Genomic DNA, 19,109 nt, shown 5'->3' on the forward strand with positions numbered 1-19,109 from the left:
TAGGTTGTTTCAAAACACTTTGAATGATTGCATTTAATAAACAAGGTGATAGACACCATCATTACTTTGCTTTCCTTGCTTCCCTGCATGATTACTGACTTATGAAACTCCATTTTATTATGAGTGTCACAGTCCTAAAAAAGTGCTTGGAAAACTCAAAAATGAAGACTGTGGGAAAACTAATATAATGGACAGACTTGTCAAACTTGTCTTGATTTGGAAAGAATCGAAATCAAATCAGGATACAGCAGAGAGCTGATTTTTTTCTATACTTTCAACTTTCTTTTCAAGGACAGAAAAGGTCATTCTCAGTCTGCAGAAATCTCTTATTTTCTTCTGTTATTTTGGTTAAGGGAACTTTTTATGAGAGAAAGCAGCTAACAGATAGAGCACCTGTGAACTTCCCAGATCAGAGTTAAAGGGATGTTTAATTCATTATCGTTCTAATCTGTTTTAGATTAGAATGACCTTTTCTTGGCTTCATATTAAAGTTCCCTTCTTGAAAAATTAATGTTTTCCTCCATGTTGCATGTATTGATTATTAGTGGCTGGATAGTTGCTGGTATTTATTCATAATTAAAAATGCAGTAGGCAGGAAAGCAGAATCTGAAGGCATATGGCATCTCTTTTTCACTGCATTTTGATTTAACCCTTATGAACATGTAAACAGAGGAACTTTCCTTAAAAATCTGCCAGGAAAGAGGTGTGGAGAAAGTAGTTATCAGTAGGTCTCAAATGTTGGGGTAAATCACCTCAGAAGTGGTGCAGCTGATGGAGTATGCTCAGTTACTTTGCCATGGCTTTGGGCAGTCGCTTAATGAGCGTGCAGCTTGGACCACAATGGTTTCTGCACTAAGCCCACCCAGGAACTAGCTTTGTTCTGGCTTTTAGTGCTGAAAAAAATCCCCTTTTCCTTCTGTATTTTTGCAATGTTACGTAAGCTGGACTTGAACAGCCAAATATTAGATAGATTAGAAAGAAGCAATTAAGCTTAGAAAGAGTTCTGTAGATTGTACTGGGTGACGGAAGATGTCGGTATTGATTTTCTGCCACTTTCATGTCTGACCTTTTGGATTCCAGCAGATGCTCTTAAGAGGATTTTGCTTGTACCAAATTAAAGATATCACAGCACAATTGCTGCATTATATTAGGAGAACTGGGTGAGCTCTTGGGCTCTGTCAGTGCAGTCTTATCGTATGTAGGAATGTTGCTGTTACTTGATGTAATGTGGTTCCATAGACAAAACCAGCTGAGAAGCCATTTATGAAAAAGCATTAATTGTGATAAATGTAGTTATCATTCACTTTGTTTTGTACACAAGTCATATAATTATAAGCTTTGGTTTGTAAAATTGATGACATGCAAGGGGATTAAAACATACCACAAGCTTTGATAAAGCAACTCTTCAAATGAAGCAAACCATTAAAAATATGCATAAAGATTTAGCAACATTGTTAGTGATGAAATTGGAAGGAAAAAACATAAAACATTTTCCTTTCTTTAGCATCTTTTGGCAACATCCAGGCACAGAACTCCCGTTTGAGCATCCTTTGCTGTGCCCCTGTCTGTAGGAAACAAATGTGTTGGCTGGAGTGGCTGAATATGGTTAAAAGGCTTTTGTCTGACTTCAACAAGGTTTTTACCATAGGATGGAGCTTGGTTTGGCAAAATGATTGTATTTTTATTTGATGCCCATCCTGCAACAATAAAAGGGAAATTCCTCATAATTATTAGCACAGTTAGAGGCAACAAGGCATTGGTATGTAGTCTTTGCCTGGTGATAACCCTGTGGTGAGCTGGAGGAACTGGGAGAGACCTCTGAAGATCACCTGGTCCTCACAGTTCTTCCTGGAAAGGTCAGCACTAAGACCGCCCAGATTTGAGATTTTACTGTTCCGTGTGGATCAGATCCATTGGAGATTTCTCTTTGTAAGACTGAGCAGGGCCTGATGTCTTCCTGGATCCCTTTCTGTTACAGGAATTCAGCAGGATGGTGGATCATTTTAGCTACTGAGTAGCATCTTTGAATCTGATTTCTGAAGTTAGGTTTATGCTGCCATATCTTTGTGTGTACATGTGCAAGCGTGTAAACATGAAGTAGAAAACCCATTTCCATCCGATTTTGCAAAGAATCTGAGATCTCAGTGTCTTTAAGTTTGAAATACTTTTTCAGTACTAGAGGATCTAATAAATGCTTTGGAAGAGGAAAAGACCTCAGCATGATTTGTGGAGAATCCACAGTTGAAACTCAGGCCCAGACGAAATCAGACTTACTGCAGTGTATTATCAACCATAGATAAGCTGGAATGCTGCTAATCTGTCTACTATTATCAGCAATATTGCAGCTGTTGTTGCTTTTTAACACAAATGATGAGCGTGTTCAGAAATGCTAATGTCACTTAGGTCTCCATGATTCTTCCAGCTAAAAAAAAAAGTGTTGTGCAACATGCAGTTTCCATGACACTGAGCATTTCTTTTTTGTTTATTCCCTCAAGGCAGCTGGAGCTTCTTTCAGCTAAAAAAGGAAAACTTTTGGCTGGGCAGAGACGGCTTAAGGCTAGATGAGAACTGAATAATCCAAGAAAATGAAGCCTTTGAAAACAAAAAGCACACACACATACACACACACACACACACACACCAGAGAGTAGTCATACACAAGAAATCTGTTTCCTTTACTGAATTCATTGAGCCTACTGCTAATGCTGGAATCTCTCTGTTTCCGTCTAGCACCTTATGCCACCATTTGTCTCTCCCTTCTGATCTTTTTTTCTGCTTGCGTAGGATCCTTGGTCCTCCAGGTAACTTCTCCTTCATGAGGATTAAGTGAAGAGCTTTGCACCCGTAGTTTGATGGAAACCTAAAATCGGATATAAAGTCATTAATGTTTTAATTGTATATATATGAAGGAATTAATTATCTAGTTATCTACCTATATATCTATATATATGTATGAATATATAGAGATTGCTTTCTTCCACCCCTGCCCTGAAGTATTTTTAACCTACATCATCCTACTGATTTTTTTTTGAATTATTACTTTTTTTTGAGGAAGCCTGATGATGTTGTGGATGCACCTTATTTTCTCTGCACATCTCTAAGCACAGTTGCATCCATGGGTGATGCAAGGCTTTTTCCTTCCTCTCCCCCTCCACCCCTAGGAAAAATTTAAATTTAAGTCTATTTCTCATTTAGGACTGACTGTTTCTATGGGCTTCAAACCTGCTGAGGAATTCTATCGGGCTCTTGGCCAGAAAATACTGTGCAAAAAAGGAATTCCTGTGTGGTGGAGAGACTGGGTTTATTGAAAGATGCCAGAAGTAGTAATATTTTCCATTTTTTTCCCCCATTTTTTCTGACAATGGTAACAGAATGATTTTTTTGAAAACAATTGTAAACTTACCCTTGTGCCTGTTCGTAATTAATCAACTGAAGAAGCCAAGCAGTGTAATTCCTTGTGTTTCTCGTAAAAAAGTACTCTGGTCAAGCCCTGTAGGATGAATTCCATTTAATGACTCTGCAGTGGGTTATGGTAACAGGGAGAAGTGGAGCGTTATTCTTGTTGGCATCTGAAGTGTTTTCCATCAGTGAATCAGACTTCTTGGGCAGAGGCACACAAACCAGAAGCGTTTCAGACCTTAGCCTCTCTCAGATACCTCTTCAATGGCCAGATATTTAAGTGCTTGTGGCGTATCATTTCAAAGCACATGAAGGAAGGCTAGCAGTGATGGGTCCCTGGAGCTATAAAAAGATAGGAAATTTGCATGAGAAGGTTTAATGGTCTGGAAAGTCACAGTAAAATGGAATCGGCATGAAGGTCTGTAAAGAAAACTTTTCATGAGTGTTTTCTACAGTAGGCACTGCTCGGAGCAAATGCATCAACTGTGAAAACTCAGCGCACCTGCTCATCTTAAAATGCAGCGTACAGCTTCCTTGATGGGGCAAACATGCAGTGTTCCTGGGTTTTGAGGTATTGATGTATATTTAAGTAACTGGGTTATTGATATGGAAGTAGAATGGCTCGCAATTTCAACCTATTGTGGAGCGGTTGTGTTCTGGAGAGGAAGAAAATTGGAAGGGAATGTATTAATTTCAGTTCAAAGTATGATTCTACTCCCATTTGCTTTTCTTTTTTGTCCCACACACACACACAAAAAAAGGTTTTAATAATATAAGCTGAAACAGAAAAGAGAAAATACAGGAAGAATAAAGTTTTGGAAACTTAGGCAAGAAATCGGTATTGGCGATCATAATAAAAATCTCTGTAGAAAAAGAGTTGTTACGATCAACAGCCAGAGCCAGGGAAACTGAAATTGAGACATCTGATCCGAACGTACAAGTGCACAGGGCTCAGTGAGTGAGTCGCCCCACAGTACAATGCCATAGTCAAAGTTAAATATATTACAGGTGGTGTCCAATTTTGTTGCTCCCCAGTGCCTCAGCCAACTAAATTGGCAATTTTACCAGGCCAAAAACTAACTGCACAAACAAGTCTGTAGAGCTTGACAAGCTCTACAGAGCTTCTAACACAAATGAATAGCTACCAGTCAATTGGCAGTGGGTTATCTTGAGATGAAATCAATCCTCAAGCCCCCTTTCACAGAATCACAGAATTGTAGGAGCTGGAAGGGACCTCCAGAGATCATCGAATCCAGCGCCCCTGGACCTCTTGGAAGGCTGCTGGGCATAAAAACTGAGATATGTTCCAGTGTGGCATTTGGGTTCAGGAGTGGTTTGTGGTCTGCTTCAGGGTTATGAGTTCTGCAGGGTTTAAAAGACTCTTTGTTTTGTTTAGGGTGGTGCTGTAAGGGTCAGATGTAAGAGCTTGATTTTCCAAAGAGTGTAATTATATTCGACACTTCTGTGTCAAGGAAATTACACTGAGGAGGTATGAACATCTTTAGATGCCTGCTAGAAGGAAATGAAATGCTGAATATCAACTGCAAGTTTTCTTTAAATCAGAATTGTTTTCTAGTGGAAGCATATGACTGGACTATTTCAGGCAGACCAGTAAAGGCTTCTCCTGCTTGTCATTTGGCAATGGTAAACATCCAGTGAGAAAAAAAAAAAAAAAAAGTTTTATACGTATCTAAGTTTAATACACATCTGAGTAAACCTTTTTGTCTTCTGCTATTAAACATTTCTTTTCTACAGCAAGACATTCTTCTATTCCATCTTGCACGGATTGAAATGAGTGGTGGTGTTGGGGTAGATAAGTTTTTCTTCATTATAAGCAGGCCCACGTTAGACTTCTCACAAAACATTGGTGAAAAGCCCCCTTCTTAATATGAGTATCCAAGCAAAAATGTGCATCCGACATTGTCAACTTTTAAGTGAGTGCTCTGCCTGGAAATAGTTTTCAAATCGCTAGAATAAATAATCCTACAGATATACACACAAGAGTTAGTTTTAATGGCAAAAAAACTAATTAAGTGATTTTATGAGTTCCAGTTAAAAGTAATTATACAGTTGAAAGTGCTTTAAGGAAGTTAATGAGACAGACAAATCTGATAACAAATTACTGTCTCATCATTAGCTTCCTTTACAGTTAATTCAATCCTATCATTGCAGGACACTACTCTGCGATGCGTTGGGTTCCAGTGGGCCCAGCTCTGTCCCTGTGCCCATCCATCTCTCTCCATGTGGAGCAGGGGCAGAGTTCATCCATTCAAATGAGTATGGGTGGTGAGAAATGTGCTGTTTCAAAAAAGTGAGGGTGGCGTTAGGAAACCAGCAGCTCTGACTGGAATCAGTGAGCTATTTCCTTCTGATTTCACTATGTTATTTGTCCTGATACCAAAATGTGTGCCTAAATGTGAAATTCTGTCATAAAGCTGAGAATACGTATGCAAAAGTATTTGCATGTCCTCAGTAGCATTTTCATGTGTACCCAGCAGCTGAGCGGCTCCTTGTATGTGGGACCTGTTCTGTTTGGAGCCCCATGTCTGCAGGTCATCGTGAAGAGAGAACAAAGGCAGAGTGCTTTTTTCTTTTTACTTCTATTTTTTCAACCTGTGATGTTCAATTTATGTAGGGGTCTTCAGGGTAACTATTTCTTCCTCAGCCCCGTAATCACCTGGTGCAGCAAAGCAGTGAAGCAGTGCGGTCGCTGCCCTTGGAAACTCCTTTGCCTGGAAGGAGCGTGGCAGGTGGGATCAAAAAATCAACCAAATAGCAATCTGATGTTCATGGCCCCGTGAGAGCTGTGGGTTGCTATCACATCTCACAGCTAACAGGAAAGTTTGAAGTAAGGTAACAGGGAAGATGTGACAGAATTGTCACTGTTGTCCCTGCCGGTCTCCTTTTCAGCTCAGAATGAAATGGAAGCTCGCTGCACGATACGAATTTGCTGAGATCAATGAGGAATTTGATCAATGTATCTAATCTTTCTGCTTTGGTCTTTCTGCCTTCATAAGGCCAGGAACCTTATAAATAATTAGGTTTGGTGCTAGAGCGCATTAATATTATGAATGCATTCTATTTTTTATTTATTCCTTCCAGTTCAGTGGATGATGTATGGACTGTTCACATGAGGGAAAAGAATGTGATATAAGAAAATATTAAAACAAATGATACGTGCTTAGAAATACTGAGATTGATAGCAGAGATGTTAGTAAATCGTACCTTTTATTCAATGAAATCTGCCCTTCTCACTATCTTCATAGCACCTAGCAAATAAACCAGAAATGAAGGCATCATTACTTGCGTCCATAGATATTGCAGTGAAATGGCTATAGAAGTGTCTGCTTTTAAGCTACATCTTTTTTTCCCTTGATTCATTTTTCATTTTCCTTTCTTTTTGTTGGGGTGGAGGGGTGGAGAGAAGGGTGGTAACAGCATGTTTTTAAGCAGACTCTGAAGATACAACAACTATATAGAATAGTTTCACTAGAGCAAGAGAACAAGTTGGATTTTTTTTTACAATGCTCAAAATATGATTTTGCCTTTATTTTTTTGGCACTGGGAAAGAAAAAAAAAATGCTTTACAAACATATATATATATATATATATTTTTTTTTTTTTTCTTTTTTTTGTGAAGCATGCATGCTGTAGAACATCAGTCAGGTCTAATGTGGTCAAATCCAGAAGTTCAGACTAGAGCAGCCTGATCCTCCCTGGGAGGACTGTACCAGTAAATACTCTGGAAGAAGGGGGTTGTTTCTGTAATACATTTTACTTTGCAGTGCCTGCCTGCCTGACCCTTTTATGTCTACAGTAAATGTGAAATGGCTTGCTGCAGTAGAGCATGCTCACATTTCTTGTGAGGTAAGAATATTCACTGTGGCAATCAGAGCGGTGTAGGTGGGGTTTTATAATTTCACATTCTTACAGTTTTTCCTGCTTAACCTTTCTACAGACTGTAGACATAGGAGACTTAAATGTATGTAGCACTACATAAAAACATCCTCCAGAGCAAGGAATCCTGTCAACTTCCTGAAGTTATCCATGGGAAGCAATAAATACTTGTGTTACTTTCCGCCTTTCTTCCTGTCCGTGCAATGGCAGCAGAAGGTCCCATCCTGCTGTTGCAGGCGACACCTCTGCAGATGGAGCCTGCTCTTTGCACCATTTGTCAGATGCTTGCAGCAGCATTTGCACTTAAGGCTTAAGGATTTGGAGAGTGGAGAAGATGGATTTAGAGAAATAAAGCCAGCTGAGAGATGTGAGCACTTATTAGAGATCTTTCATATCAATTATGAAAGATGGCTCCAGTGAATTATAGCCACAGGCTTTCAGATAATAAGCCTTTCAGGAAAAAAATAATGAAACTCAGTGACACTCAGTTCTGAGTTCCACAACCGAGATGAATCATAATTCAGTGTTCTTTTTAAAACTTCCAGTATGGCTTGCAAATTTTTTTGGAAGGAATTGAGACTAAGCCCGGTAATAGTTAGCCATTTTAAATGCTTTTGGCCACTGCTTTACTTCTGGCATGTTCCTTTCCAGCTAGTTGCTGTCATTTCCATCTGCAATCCATAGCCTGCTGCTATCAAGGTCCAGGGACTGTCATCTCTTACTGTCAGTTTTTGGGCAGCTGTCTCTCATTGAAATTCATAGCGCTAGCAAAAGCCTCCTCTTCCAAGGAAGTGCTCCTTTCCAAGTCAATACAAATGGTTTAACAAGCAGAGAATCTGTCTGCATTCTCCTTTTTCCATTCCCCCTTCATCCTTTGAAACATGAACCTCAAAAAAAGTCAACCCAGGTGTTTGGAGTGGTGGTTCAGTATTGTTTCCTGCAGGTTGGAATAAAATATGTAATTTTCATCTGGTAGTCATAGGGGATAATGTGAAGAGAGCACTTCGTGTTTCATGATTGCTTCAAATGCAAGGCAAAATTTTGGAAAAATAACCACTGTTAGTATTTCTTTAGCAATTATTTGTCACAATAGTACTTTGTTTCAGATTGATTCCCCCGTCCACAATCAGTGATTCTTTTTGCCTATGTTTAGATCACAAAGAGTGTATTTCACCAGTGAGGTTCTCCTGTAGCAACTAGTGATTGCGCTGGTGTTCATCTGGATCCTCTTGTTGTCTTCTGCCAGTGTTTAAGCCATTCTTCTAGGCAGTACATGCTGTCTTTGTATGTATCCCGTTTACTTCATGTTGTTCAGCAAATCAAGTGAAGGTAAGCAGTTGAATAGAAACTTCTCCTGCCAACCAAATACTGTACAGCAGCCGATGATACAGGTGATAAAAAGAGTTGGAGAGGAGAGTACAGCTGGAAAGGCTTTGGAAGCTGTGAAAAGGACAGGGCAGGCAATGCATGACCTGGGCCTGAGGGATGACTGAATACTGCAGAAGAGTTTTGTTCAGACAGAGATGTTGTGATACGGTGTATACAATTATGAATGACCCAGACAACAGGAATTATAAAATGGATGTTCGTGACCTCTTCCAATATGAGAATAAATAGAATGTCTGTTGGGCTTCTAAGCAAAGTGAAGAATAGAGTAGTCTTCAGTTAAAGGTCACTTTACCTTTCTTATACACAAGACTTTACTAGGTTCAAGAAGTTGATCTGATCCAGTACAGTCATTTGTGTATTCCTGACATCCACTATTTATTGGCTTTGAAAGTACAAATCTTGTCATAAAGAAACCCTGTCTTTTCTTCTCCTGTGTCCACGATCAAACTCTGCTGTTGTTTCTTCTCTGTGTTTACTTGCATCTATTTTAGATGATACTGAAATATAAAATGAGCCCTCCCCATCAAAGAACTCCAGGTACAATGAGATTTTATTATTTTGCAGTACAACTTTCACAGGTTTCTCATGTCTGTGCTCCATTTGGGGTCCATTGTGCATATCAGCTACAATTGCACAGATCCCATTCAGCTTATGTTCTGCTGTATAAGCGTTTCAAAAATGGTGCTTTATTTCAAGAGGAACACCAACAATATTAAATAATTTTATTTAAGTTACTGCCCTACATCAGTATGACTTGCAGAATTCCACTTGAGAACATGTTGTGAGATCTTTGTACGAGAGAAATGATTGTTTATTTCTCTACTCTTAGAATCCATCATATTTTTTGTTTTAATTTTCAAGTATCATAGGCACTATGATCCCCCGAAGCCACAGTTTTCTCCTTTGTTGTGTTCTAAAAACCAGTAAAAGTATACATAGGGTCCCGTTGCAGATTGTGAGAAGTACTTTTGAGTTGTATCAAGGGAGTCTCTGCCCTTTGAGGCTTTTGATATGTTTTCTCTACTGCTTTCTTTAATGCAGGCATCTTAGTAATGCTTGAAGTGATTCAAAACCTACAGTTTCGTGTTGCTATTACTAAAAACTAATGGCAGAGTCTCCAGGATAGGTTTCCATACAACACAGATGTATTTCAAAGTGTAAAATATTTATATTTTACAGTGTTAGCTGCAGTTGGGGCTTCAGCATGCAGTTCTAAGACTTGTCAAAAGCAGAAAAGCAGGAGGCTTTTCACTGAATTCGACATGTTTAATGTGTAACTGGTGCTCAACTAATTTGAGATGACAGACCATTTCCATGCTCTTTCAGAACTTGCCATGTTGTCATCAATGCATTCAGGAAAGGAAAAATATTGCTTGTATAGTACATGTTCATAAGTAATAAGCAAGGTTGTTTTAAATGCTTTTGCTAAAGTATGGTAAATGGAGATGTGGGTCTTTCTTTCTAATGCTGGATGACAGAGCTTTGGAAGATATTCATTAACTCTCAGCTACGAAAGAACTCATCATGTTCTCATGTGTTTCTGTGCTCAGAGAGACACAGTTGAGGTTTTTCATTTCCTTTTTTAAGAAGCACACTTCATTGTGAAAGTCTGCTAACTCAATTATTGGAGTTTGTGTCTTTGTGATCATTCTGCTTAGGCATGTCACCTCCCAGGTCATCTGAACAGCGAGTCTTTGGTAGAAACTAACTGGAAAATAACCTTCAGCACGATAAATATTTGTATTTGGAAAGGACCTGAGGAAATCCATCTGTAGTCTAATGTCTGACAGAGCCCTGAGGGGAGCAGGCAACTGAATAGCAAATTGAAGTGTGCAAATCCTGAGCCTCTCAGCAGATACAGTAAATATGTGCAATGTAACACAGCAAATATGCGAAGGCTTTTAGTTATGGAAGTGTGTAAATGTTTACAAATATGATTAACTGCAAAGCACAAAATCCATTCGCAGCATCAGAGGAATATACTAAAATTGCTTTTCCATTCCCCCCCAGGATTATGCTGAAAAGAAAAACACGATAGCAAAAGCCCTGGAAGATCTGAAAGCCAACTTCTACTGTGCTCTCTGTGACAAGCAGTACTATAAACACCAGGAGTTTGACAATCACATTAACTCGTACGATCACGCTCACAAGCAGGTAAGAGGAATCTTCTCACTGTTTAAACTTTGTTGCAGCAAGAATGTTGACATTTTTGGTTTCAGTGTCCTTCGGGATGGCTTGAAAATCACAGTCATCAGATTTCAGATTCTGGAAAAAAGCAGGCAGTTTTCATAGGAACAAATTGTAAGTGTTTCACAGCCACAAATTCTGAAACATAAGGAGTGGGGAATTCTCTAAAGGAAATGCAAACAGTTAAATGGTAAAAAGGAACAAGAAATGACACACACACAAAAAAAGTAAATGTAGAATTCACTTGTCCTCAGTTTAATTTTGCATGTCAGTAAGTACAGTGGTATATTTAGGAGATTACAGGGAAGCATTTGTGTTGGAACAGGTGTGGATACGAAGCTTGGCATATTTTTTGGTAAACTTTCTTTTCAGAGCTGCATCTGTGTGAAATGAGCTATAATTTTCCTTAAACGTGCTGAGTTTAAAAAGCCTTCGTAATGAAAAGTTTCTGGCTCGGTCCGCAGTGAAATGTGTGTTAGGTGTTAAACATTGGAATTTACAGTTTTACTGCCACATTTTGTCACTGCACCTCCAAGTCCTGTATCCTGCTTTTGTAACATAAAAGGAAGAGGCAATGCAGTTGTCTCACAAGGCAGCAGCATGCCACTGCAGCCTCATGGTCTGCAGAGTGGTCAGCAATGTACTGGTTGATGTTGCCAAAAGGATACGTAATGGTACAACCATACAGGAAGTTTCCACTTAGTCCAATTAGCTGGTAATTATCCTTTATCTTTGTTTTTATCTGGTGCAGCCATAAGGTTCTGGATAAGAATCGATTGCTTTTCATTCTAATTGAATCTCCTGCAGTTTCTTTCAGATGCTATCAGCTTTAGATTTTGTGAGTTTTAGATTCATTGTTGAGAACTACAAAGCTGCAGACCTCATCAGCTATAGGAATGTATGAGAAACTGGAGGGAAAGCTGTATTAGAAATTAGTAGGTAACTTCATTGCATCCTGGAGATGCTTATTATGAGTTGTAAATATTTTGACTTTAAATACAGCTGGAACTGGTCCTTCAGGCACCATCACACAATGTCACCTCATTTATGGAAGGCAGGGGAAAAAGTGATGGGCAGACTCTTCCCCACGTGAACTCTCTCAGGAATTTCAGGCTACTCTGAAACACTTTCAAATAATGAGAACCTGAAGATTGCAGTAATTGCTCCTCTACCTATTCAGTATTGATGAAAATGTACTTTGAGGTCAGGTATTACTTCAGTGTTTCACACAGCTGCTTCTCTTTTTAATTGCTTTAGACAGGAGTTGCTGGCACTGCAGCAGCAGCATTTGGGGGAGTGTGGCAGTTCCTGTACCTTTTGAGTGGTGTCTTGGGGTGTCAGTGTTTGCATGTGTCATCTTAGCTGGTGAAATTCAGTAAACCATCCTCTTCCTATGTCAGATAATCACAACTCCCCTCTTTTTGGTGGGAAATCAGACAAAGGTGGCCACTTCTCCAGCAGGACAAGTTGTATGGGTGCTTGTTTGGACAAAGAGAACATTTTCTGTAATACTGTTAGAAAATAAGGCTATCGATTCCTGAGTTAAGATGTTAAGTCGGGTTTAACCCTTCAGGAGCATTTTCTTTTGTGGCTTTGATTGCTGTTACAAAAGCTAGTCTTTCCTCTTCCTGTATTTCAGTGAAAAAGGAGGCAGGCAGCAAATGGCTGCAGTGTGGCCTCTCTGATTTTCAAGGGTTTAACACCAAGTCTCCATTTGTGAGCAACCTCATTTTGCTAGAGCCATTTGCAGATGCTGCTGTAAGGATACTCTGATTTTGCTGTGGACATTCCTAACTCAGTGGCAGAAGTTTTCCAACAGTTTACTGTGGGAGATGAACAGATGATCTGGGTTTTGCCTCTTGCTTTTCTCTAACTTTCCCATTCAGTCACACATTTCTACTAATAGTGAGCAGGTAGGGGGAAGCGCTTATTAAAAAAATGAAAGTTTCCTGTGCTCCCAGAATAACTGTAACGTGCAGTCAGTTCTGTTTTTCTGCTCCCAGCACAGTGTCCCTCATATAATCAAGTGGCTGAAACCTCTGTCCACCTGATTTCATCCCAGCCCTTCTGAAAAGCCTTATTTAATCCTAACCAAGCATTCTGTTGTCACGCATGTCAGCCATGCAGTAGTTCCTCAGAGAAAGTGTTCATCACATCTGTATCTCAATTTTAGTATCCTTATTTTCTAAAAATTCACAGATTTCTAGCACAGTAAATAACCAGGATTAAAATACAAAACTTAATAATAAACTGTAAAATTGCCTTTTGGATTGGGAACCCCCATGCTGCCAGGAATTGCTTGTGCTTTGATTTGTTGTCTAATATCGCTTCTGCACACCAAGTGCTTCTGCACTTGGATGGATAGATCCATCCAACCAGACCAGAAATAAAGGATAGGGCAAAATTAATTTTATTGCCTAGAAGCTGGAGGAGTTCAGACCAATATGTAGGGTTCTGCACATGCCTCCTTCCCTCTTTCAGTGCTTTCTTGGTCTTAGATTTGACAGTATGGTTGAGAGACTAATATCTCCAGCCTTTAAGAAATACTCCTGGAAAAGCAACTTGAAAAGTGGTAATGAAGAAGAATGAACTCCTCTGTTTGCTTTGAAAGCCTGGACCAAAAGAAAATAAAATTGAATATAGGTGTCTTTATATTGCTCTGGGCCCAATTTGGATAGAAATGTGACAAAGGCTGAACCTGTATTATCCAGTGTACTAATGAGAGAATTCCTATTTGATAATGGTGATCTAAAATAATGGATTGCAGTTTTGAGACCCATCTGAGGACTCAAAAGCATCTGTATGATTTTATGCATTTTCTTAAGCATTTGGAAGCATACAAAGAGCTTTCTGAAGTGCTGTATTCACACAGGATAGGAAAAAAATGCTGCCCATGCTTCTTGAAATGCTTCTGTTTTGATAAACGTGGCAGAGCAGTGAGTGTAAAGCTGTGAATGACCTTCGTCTTTTCGTAGCCCTTCGGAGGCGGTGAGTTGTTTTGTCCTGTCGGCGGATCACACAGCTGGGTTTCCTGCATCCATCATTCCTCAAGAGGCTTGTTGCAGCCAGAACAAAGTGCTTTTATTCTTGAATGTGAAAGTCTTCCTCTCCATCCCAGACCTGATTTATCACCTAATATCATGGCAGCACACCCGGGTTTGATGTACTTTCCTCTCCCCGCACTGTTTTTCTGTGTATCAGAACAAAAATGCTGCTCTGAAAGAGTCCCGATGTGTTTGCATCTACGTATGCAAATACAATCAGTTAAGTAAATTTTTAGCAGGAAACTTTTCCCACAGAATCAGAGGTCGTGTTGCAAACTCTCTCCCTGTATGAAAATGATCTTCTCGCTCTAAAAATGTATTTAAAATTTTATGGAGGTACTAAAGTAGAAATTATAGAGCAAGACTAAATTACTAGACACCACTGTTTTGTATCTCAGCACAGTGTACATCTTTCTTTACTCGTTTTTCTTCTTTGCACAGTTTTAGAGGTTAATGCCAAGAAGATCGGAGGACGTTAATCTGCAGCCCATCAGAAATCTGACCTTTGATCATCTTGAGTGCATGATCCTCACAATAGATGTTCCGTTTGCCTATGCAACACGTGTAGCTCTCTTTAATTATATGGAAATTTCAGATAGAAAATCCCAAACAAAAGCTGCTTGAAAGAATGTCTTAGTTCTTGGAGTGCTCATGGGGACCAGAGGAAATGGGGCGGGTGGATGGTTGGCAGTGGAAGCGGTGTCCTGGTAAAGAGTGATCTTAATATGCCTCGCTGCTCTTTATTCTCTGTAACTTCAAAAAACGGAAGTACCTGACAGAAATAGGGCTTTCCTGCCCCTTAGTTGGCCAGCGTTCCCATCTGTTTGTGTTGGGTTAGGAGGAACGTAATTTAAATAGGAGAAAACATGGATTGCAGCAGCTCAGTCCCCTCAGCTGCTGAAAAGAAAGATGTTTACTGGGAGGCAGTAGTATTTTAAGTTGCTTTGTCGAGGCTGCTCTTTGCAGGCTGAGTTGCACTGAAGCTATTTGGATCAGACTAAGACAACACATTATATACCATCTTAGAAGCACAGAAACAATGATTCTCCAGAAGATGTCTTCTTCCAGAGCAATGTGTCAAAAAAGAGCTTTATTCTAGTACAGAACAAAGCCTTAACAGCTTCAAGAGACATTCTTAGGAGTTACTTACAAGCAAAACAAGCATGTTATATGTATGTGACAAAACTCGTTGCTGCTGGCGGTAGCAGTGCGTTTGCTTGGATCGTAGTGCACACTGAGCCCAGCCAGAAGGGGATGTTTAAGATAACAGAGCAGACAAGAAGGTCATGGGGGAGTGTTCATGGCTATCAACATCCCCGAGTGATGAAAGAAATCCCTTCTTTGATCACCAGCTGGGCCCACATGGAACAGAAGAAGGCATGGATCTCCAGGTGCCAACCCACTGGTCTGGGGGCTGAGGAACAAAGCCCCTTTCCTGCAGCACTTAGTGCAATATCTTTTCCTTTCCTTGTGAGTGCAGTACGTTGCTGTGTGCTTTCTCTGCTGCGTGCCCAATGAACCATCAGTCTGGGAATCAGACAGTCAGGATTCTCGTGGCCAGACTTCCAGGAATGGAGAAATTTTGTGTTTCTTCCCTTAGTTCAGCTGTTCTCTCAGGTGAGAAGACAGTGATATCACTGTGTGCCTTTATGGGCAATCTTTTCTCAAAGTGAAGCAGGCATAAAATAGGATTTAAATGATTTTACTTGAGTATTTGGCTCTTTCTAAATGTTATTTCCCACTCACAGAACATACTTTTTCATTTCTGCCTGGATTGAATTTTTTTTCCTTAGGAAAAGATGCTTATCTTTTCATTTCTTTTTAAGTATGAAGGGAACACCAACAGATATTCAGCTGTGGTTCTTATAGATACATGTGCATTTGGAGCCCACACACAACCACAAAACACCTCCTCCTTTTCCAGAAATAGGAACATAAAGGAGAATCGCTGCTGTGTGGAAGTATGAGAAGGTACTCACAGCATAACACCGGAGAGGACTGTCCAAGGGGACTGTCTTGTGGCTGACTGGCTAAGAGGGGAGCTGCTCCTGCAGAGCCCTGCTGTGCTGTGAGTGCCCTCGGGGCTGTGCTGCTGGCATTGGGTGCCTGGGGCAAGGCAGCGCCTGGGTGCCAGCTGGGATGGCGGAGCCTGTCTGCAAGTTAAGGAGGTGATGTCTGAGAGTTAGCTGGCAATGGCTGAATTTATTTGAGGAGGAACTTGCTATGCTGTTTCCTGAATGAAAGAAAAAGCTGATTTATTTTCCTTCCTGTTTTTATTTTACCCGTAAAATTTAATTCTAGGAATCGGCTCCTCAACAAGTTTCACTGTTAGGGAATATGTAGGCACTCTTCAGCTCCAAACATGTACTGACACTTTAGATCAGAGTATTCTTCAGTCAATACTGCAGAATTCAGTCTGGTTTCTAATCAGCCTTCTATTTCTTATCTACCAAAGAAAATGTGTTTAAGTATAATAACTGTTGACAATTACAACTTCTTTTTTTTTTTTTTTTTTTTTAATTACAAGAAAATTCTATACTGCAATTGACTTATTTTTCCCAAAGAGGTGTTTTAGAACAAACATAATTACTACAGAAAAACATATACTCTGCCTGGTCCCATAGATAGTCTACAAACAAAATATTAACGCCCGTGTGCTGGTACTCGTGGTTCCACCAGAAGCCCTTTCCTTAATACTGAGCTAGCCCTACTCAGCTGTAACCCCTTCTGAGCTTAGAAACTTGGTGTTTACTCTCATTTCTTTCATTTTTTCTGTCTTGAATTACTGCATCCTCTGTCCTTTTCAATATCCCTGTCAGTCCTTACGCTGTTAAATAACTGATAGAATATCTCTGTGCAAAATAAACACAAATATAATTCATCCACCCATTGCCCAAGTGTCATCCTCAGGTGTGTCTGCATAGGTGTGTCACTCAGATCGCTGTTAAATGTCCTGGTGCAGTCTCTGCCAGATGTGCTTCGGATTCCATCATATGTTGGCTTTTGAACTTTTAGTTACTTTAATTTTTTTATAGTGTAAAACCTGTGCACTGGGAATCTAGCTTGTCTAAAAGAAACCACAGAGGGAGATACAGTGAAATATGATTTACTCAATGCATTCTGTGCATTTGTCTCACCAGCATGCATTTCTGCTGTTGTGTGGTTCACTATGTTATTGAAAGTCATACTCGTATATTTTAGTTGAGCTTCATCAACATTCAGTTGAATTTCATCAGTGCATGAAACGGTCTGTATGTAAACCAGCTGAAGTCAAGGCAAGTTTTAAACTTAGCTTTACTGTATCAGTATTTATCAGGTTTCTGCTATTTCGCCAGTGTTGTTACAAAAGAAAATTCTTTTTTCTATTCAGCATGAAGATGAGAATGAAGATAATAATTGAGGCCTGAAAATAGGAAGTGTTATGTACATGATTCCTGAAGCACCCTGCATATTGTAATGCATACTTTGGCATAAAATATTCCAGATGACAGAAATGATTGAAACCTTGACTTATACAGTTTTTGAGGTCAAATGAGAGCTTTCCTATCACGCGCTTTGTTGTGTCAGGCTGCAGATCAGCCAAGCAATTATCTGGAAGAAAAATATTCTTTTTTTGTTGTCATTCATTCTTGAACAAAATCGCTCTCCCAAAGTTATTTAAGTGTTATTATGGCTGCAAAGTTCAAACCAATCAACTTGAATACATTCTCTGTAATTTTCTCAAATTCCAAAGGCAATCCCATTGCTGTCCTGAAATTAATCAAGTAGAATGTAGATTAAGTGGAAGAAACGAAAAGCATGACAATAATTTGGCTGTTCCTGGTTTTGCGTTGTCAGAGATCAAGGAAAGAATATTATTTACGATGAAGTTCTAAGTTTTCTTAAATGAAAGACAGATGTACATTGACAGTAATGTATTAAATCCCAACCTCTCAGGATGACTTGGTTTTGTGAAATTAACTTCTGGTTTTTGTTTCGTTTTGTTTTGTTTTTTGCTTAGCAGCCTGTGTTTTACATGTGGGAGCTCACTGGGAAGAACTGAGTAACCTTTTCAGTACAAGGCACACTCAATTTGATAGCAATAATTGCATTCTTTGCTGATCCATGCAAAATCAATTCATTTCAGAAAGAGCTTGTTCTTTTTTGAGTTGTGGATCTGACCCCCTGGTGGGGTCACATTGTGATTTGTGTTGCCTTTTGGAAGGAGATGTGAGTAGACAGGCAGCATGCATAGAAGTGATTCCCCATTTCTTGGAACGATCTAACTGCAGAGCCTGTTCTGTGTGAGCTTCAGCGATTAGTAGGTCTCAATTTTTTTATTTCTCACTTACTGCTACAACTTCAACTGTCTAGCAAAGATCTGAACGACTCACTAAGTTGAACTTTCCCCACCCTCACACAGCACATGAAAATTTTGGAACAAGGGATGGTTTAAGAGAACAGCACTGCGGCTGCTCCTGAGCAGACAGACAGAGCAGACAGCAGCCCTTGTTTAAGGAAGTTTCAAGAGTTGGTGGAAAAGGAAATTAGAAGTGTGCTCCTCCTATCAGTCCTGCTTTGAATTCAGCCCAGCCTCTTCCTTCATTTCAAGGATACCATATGCTGTTATTTGAGAAATAGCCCCTAGTTTCTCGCTAGGCTTTCATCTATGCCTGCTCATGACAAGCATCCTTGTGACAAACCTCAATTATTCTGCAAAGAACCTTTTATTTCCTTCCAAAGACTCTGTATGTGGCAGAAGAGTTGTGGTTTGAGATCAGGTTATAGAAAGCGCTACTGTCTTTTGGCTGAATTATTTTTGTTTCTTTATTTTAAGACATTCTGTCTGCTGAAGGCAACGTAAATACAGCCAGGCTTTGTGTCTGTGCCTCTCTTGCAGGCATCCTTCTCTTTCCTTGAAGGAAACAACAGCATGTTGCATCTTTTCTTAAATTAGAACTGACTGAAACCCATGGTACACCATAATATAAATAATGAATAATATTAATTCAAGCTCATTCATTATTAATGCTGCTACTTTTGAATGCCCAGCTTCCTGCTTCTCTCATGCTGCTGTCATCTTGACATGTTAACAGTACCAAGAGTTCATGCAGAAAGTTAGCTCTATGTAACCTGCATTCACTTTTCTGTCACTGGAAGTCAGAGAAATGACAAAAATCTATTAAATGATAAAAGAAACAGTTTTTAATGCTT

The 19,109-nt window shown here is 39.6% G+C and overlaps 1 protein-coding gene across 1 annotated transcript in view; it reads left to right on the forward strand.

The window, feature by feature from the left end:
- ZNF804A (zinc finger protein 804A) overlaps positions 1-19,109 on the forward strand; it is a 129,575-nt gene that overhangs the window by 89,695 nt on the left and 20,771 nt on the right. The window contains exon 2 of the mRNA XM_042822486.1: positions 10,696-10,839. Coding sequence (XP_042678420.1) covers positions 10,696-10,839 — 144 coding nt within the window. The remainder of the gene's footprint in view (positions 1-10,695; positions 10,840-19,109) is intronic.

The sequence above is a fragment of the Centrocercus urophasianus genome, unplaced genomic scaffold (genome assembly GCF_019232065.1).
Source record: "Centrocercus urophasianus isolate 14NV4802_14NV808 unplaced genomic scaffold, USGS_Curo_1.0 seq_20, whole genome shotgun sequence".
Taxonomy (NCBI): Eukaryota; Metazoa; Chordata; class Aves; order Galliformes; family Phasianidae; genus Centrocercus; species Centrocercus urophasianus.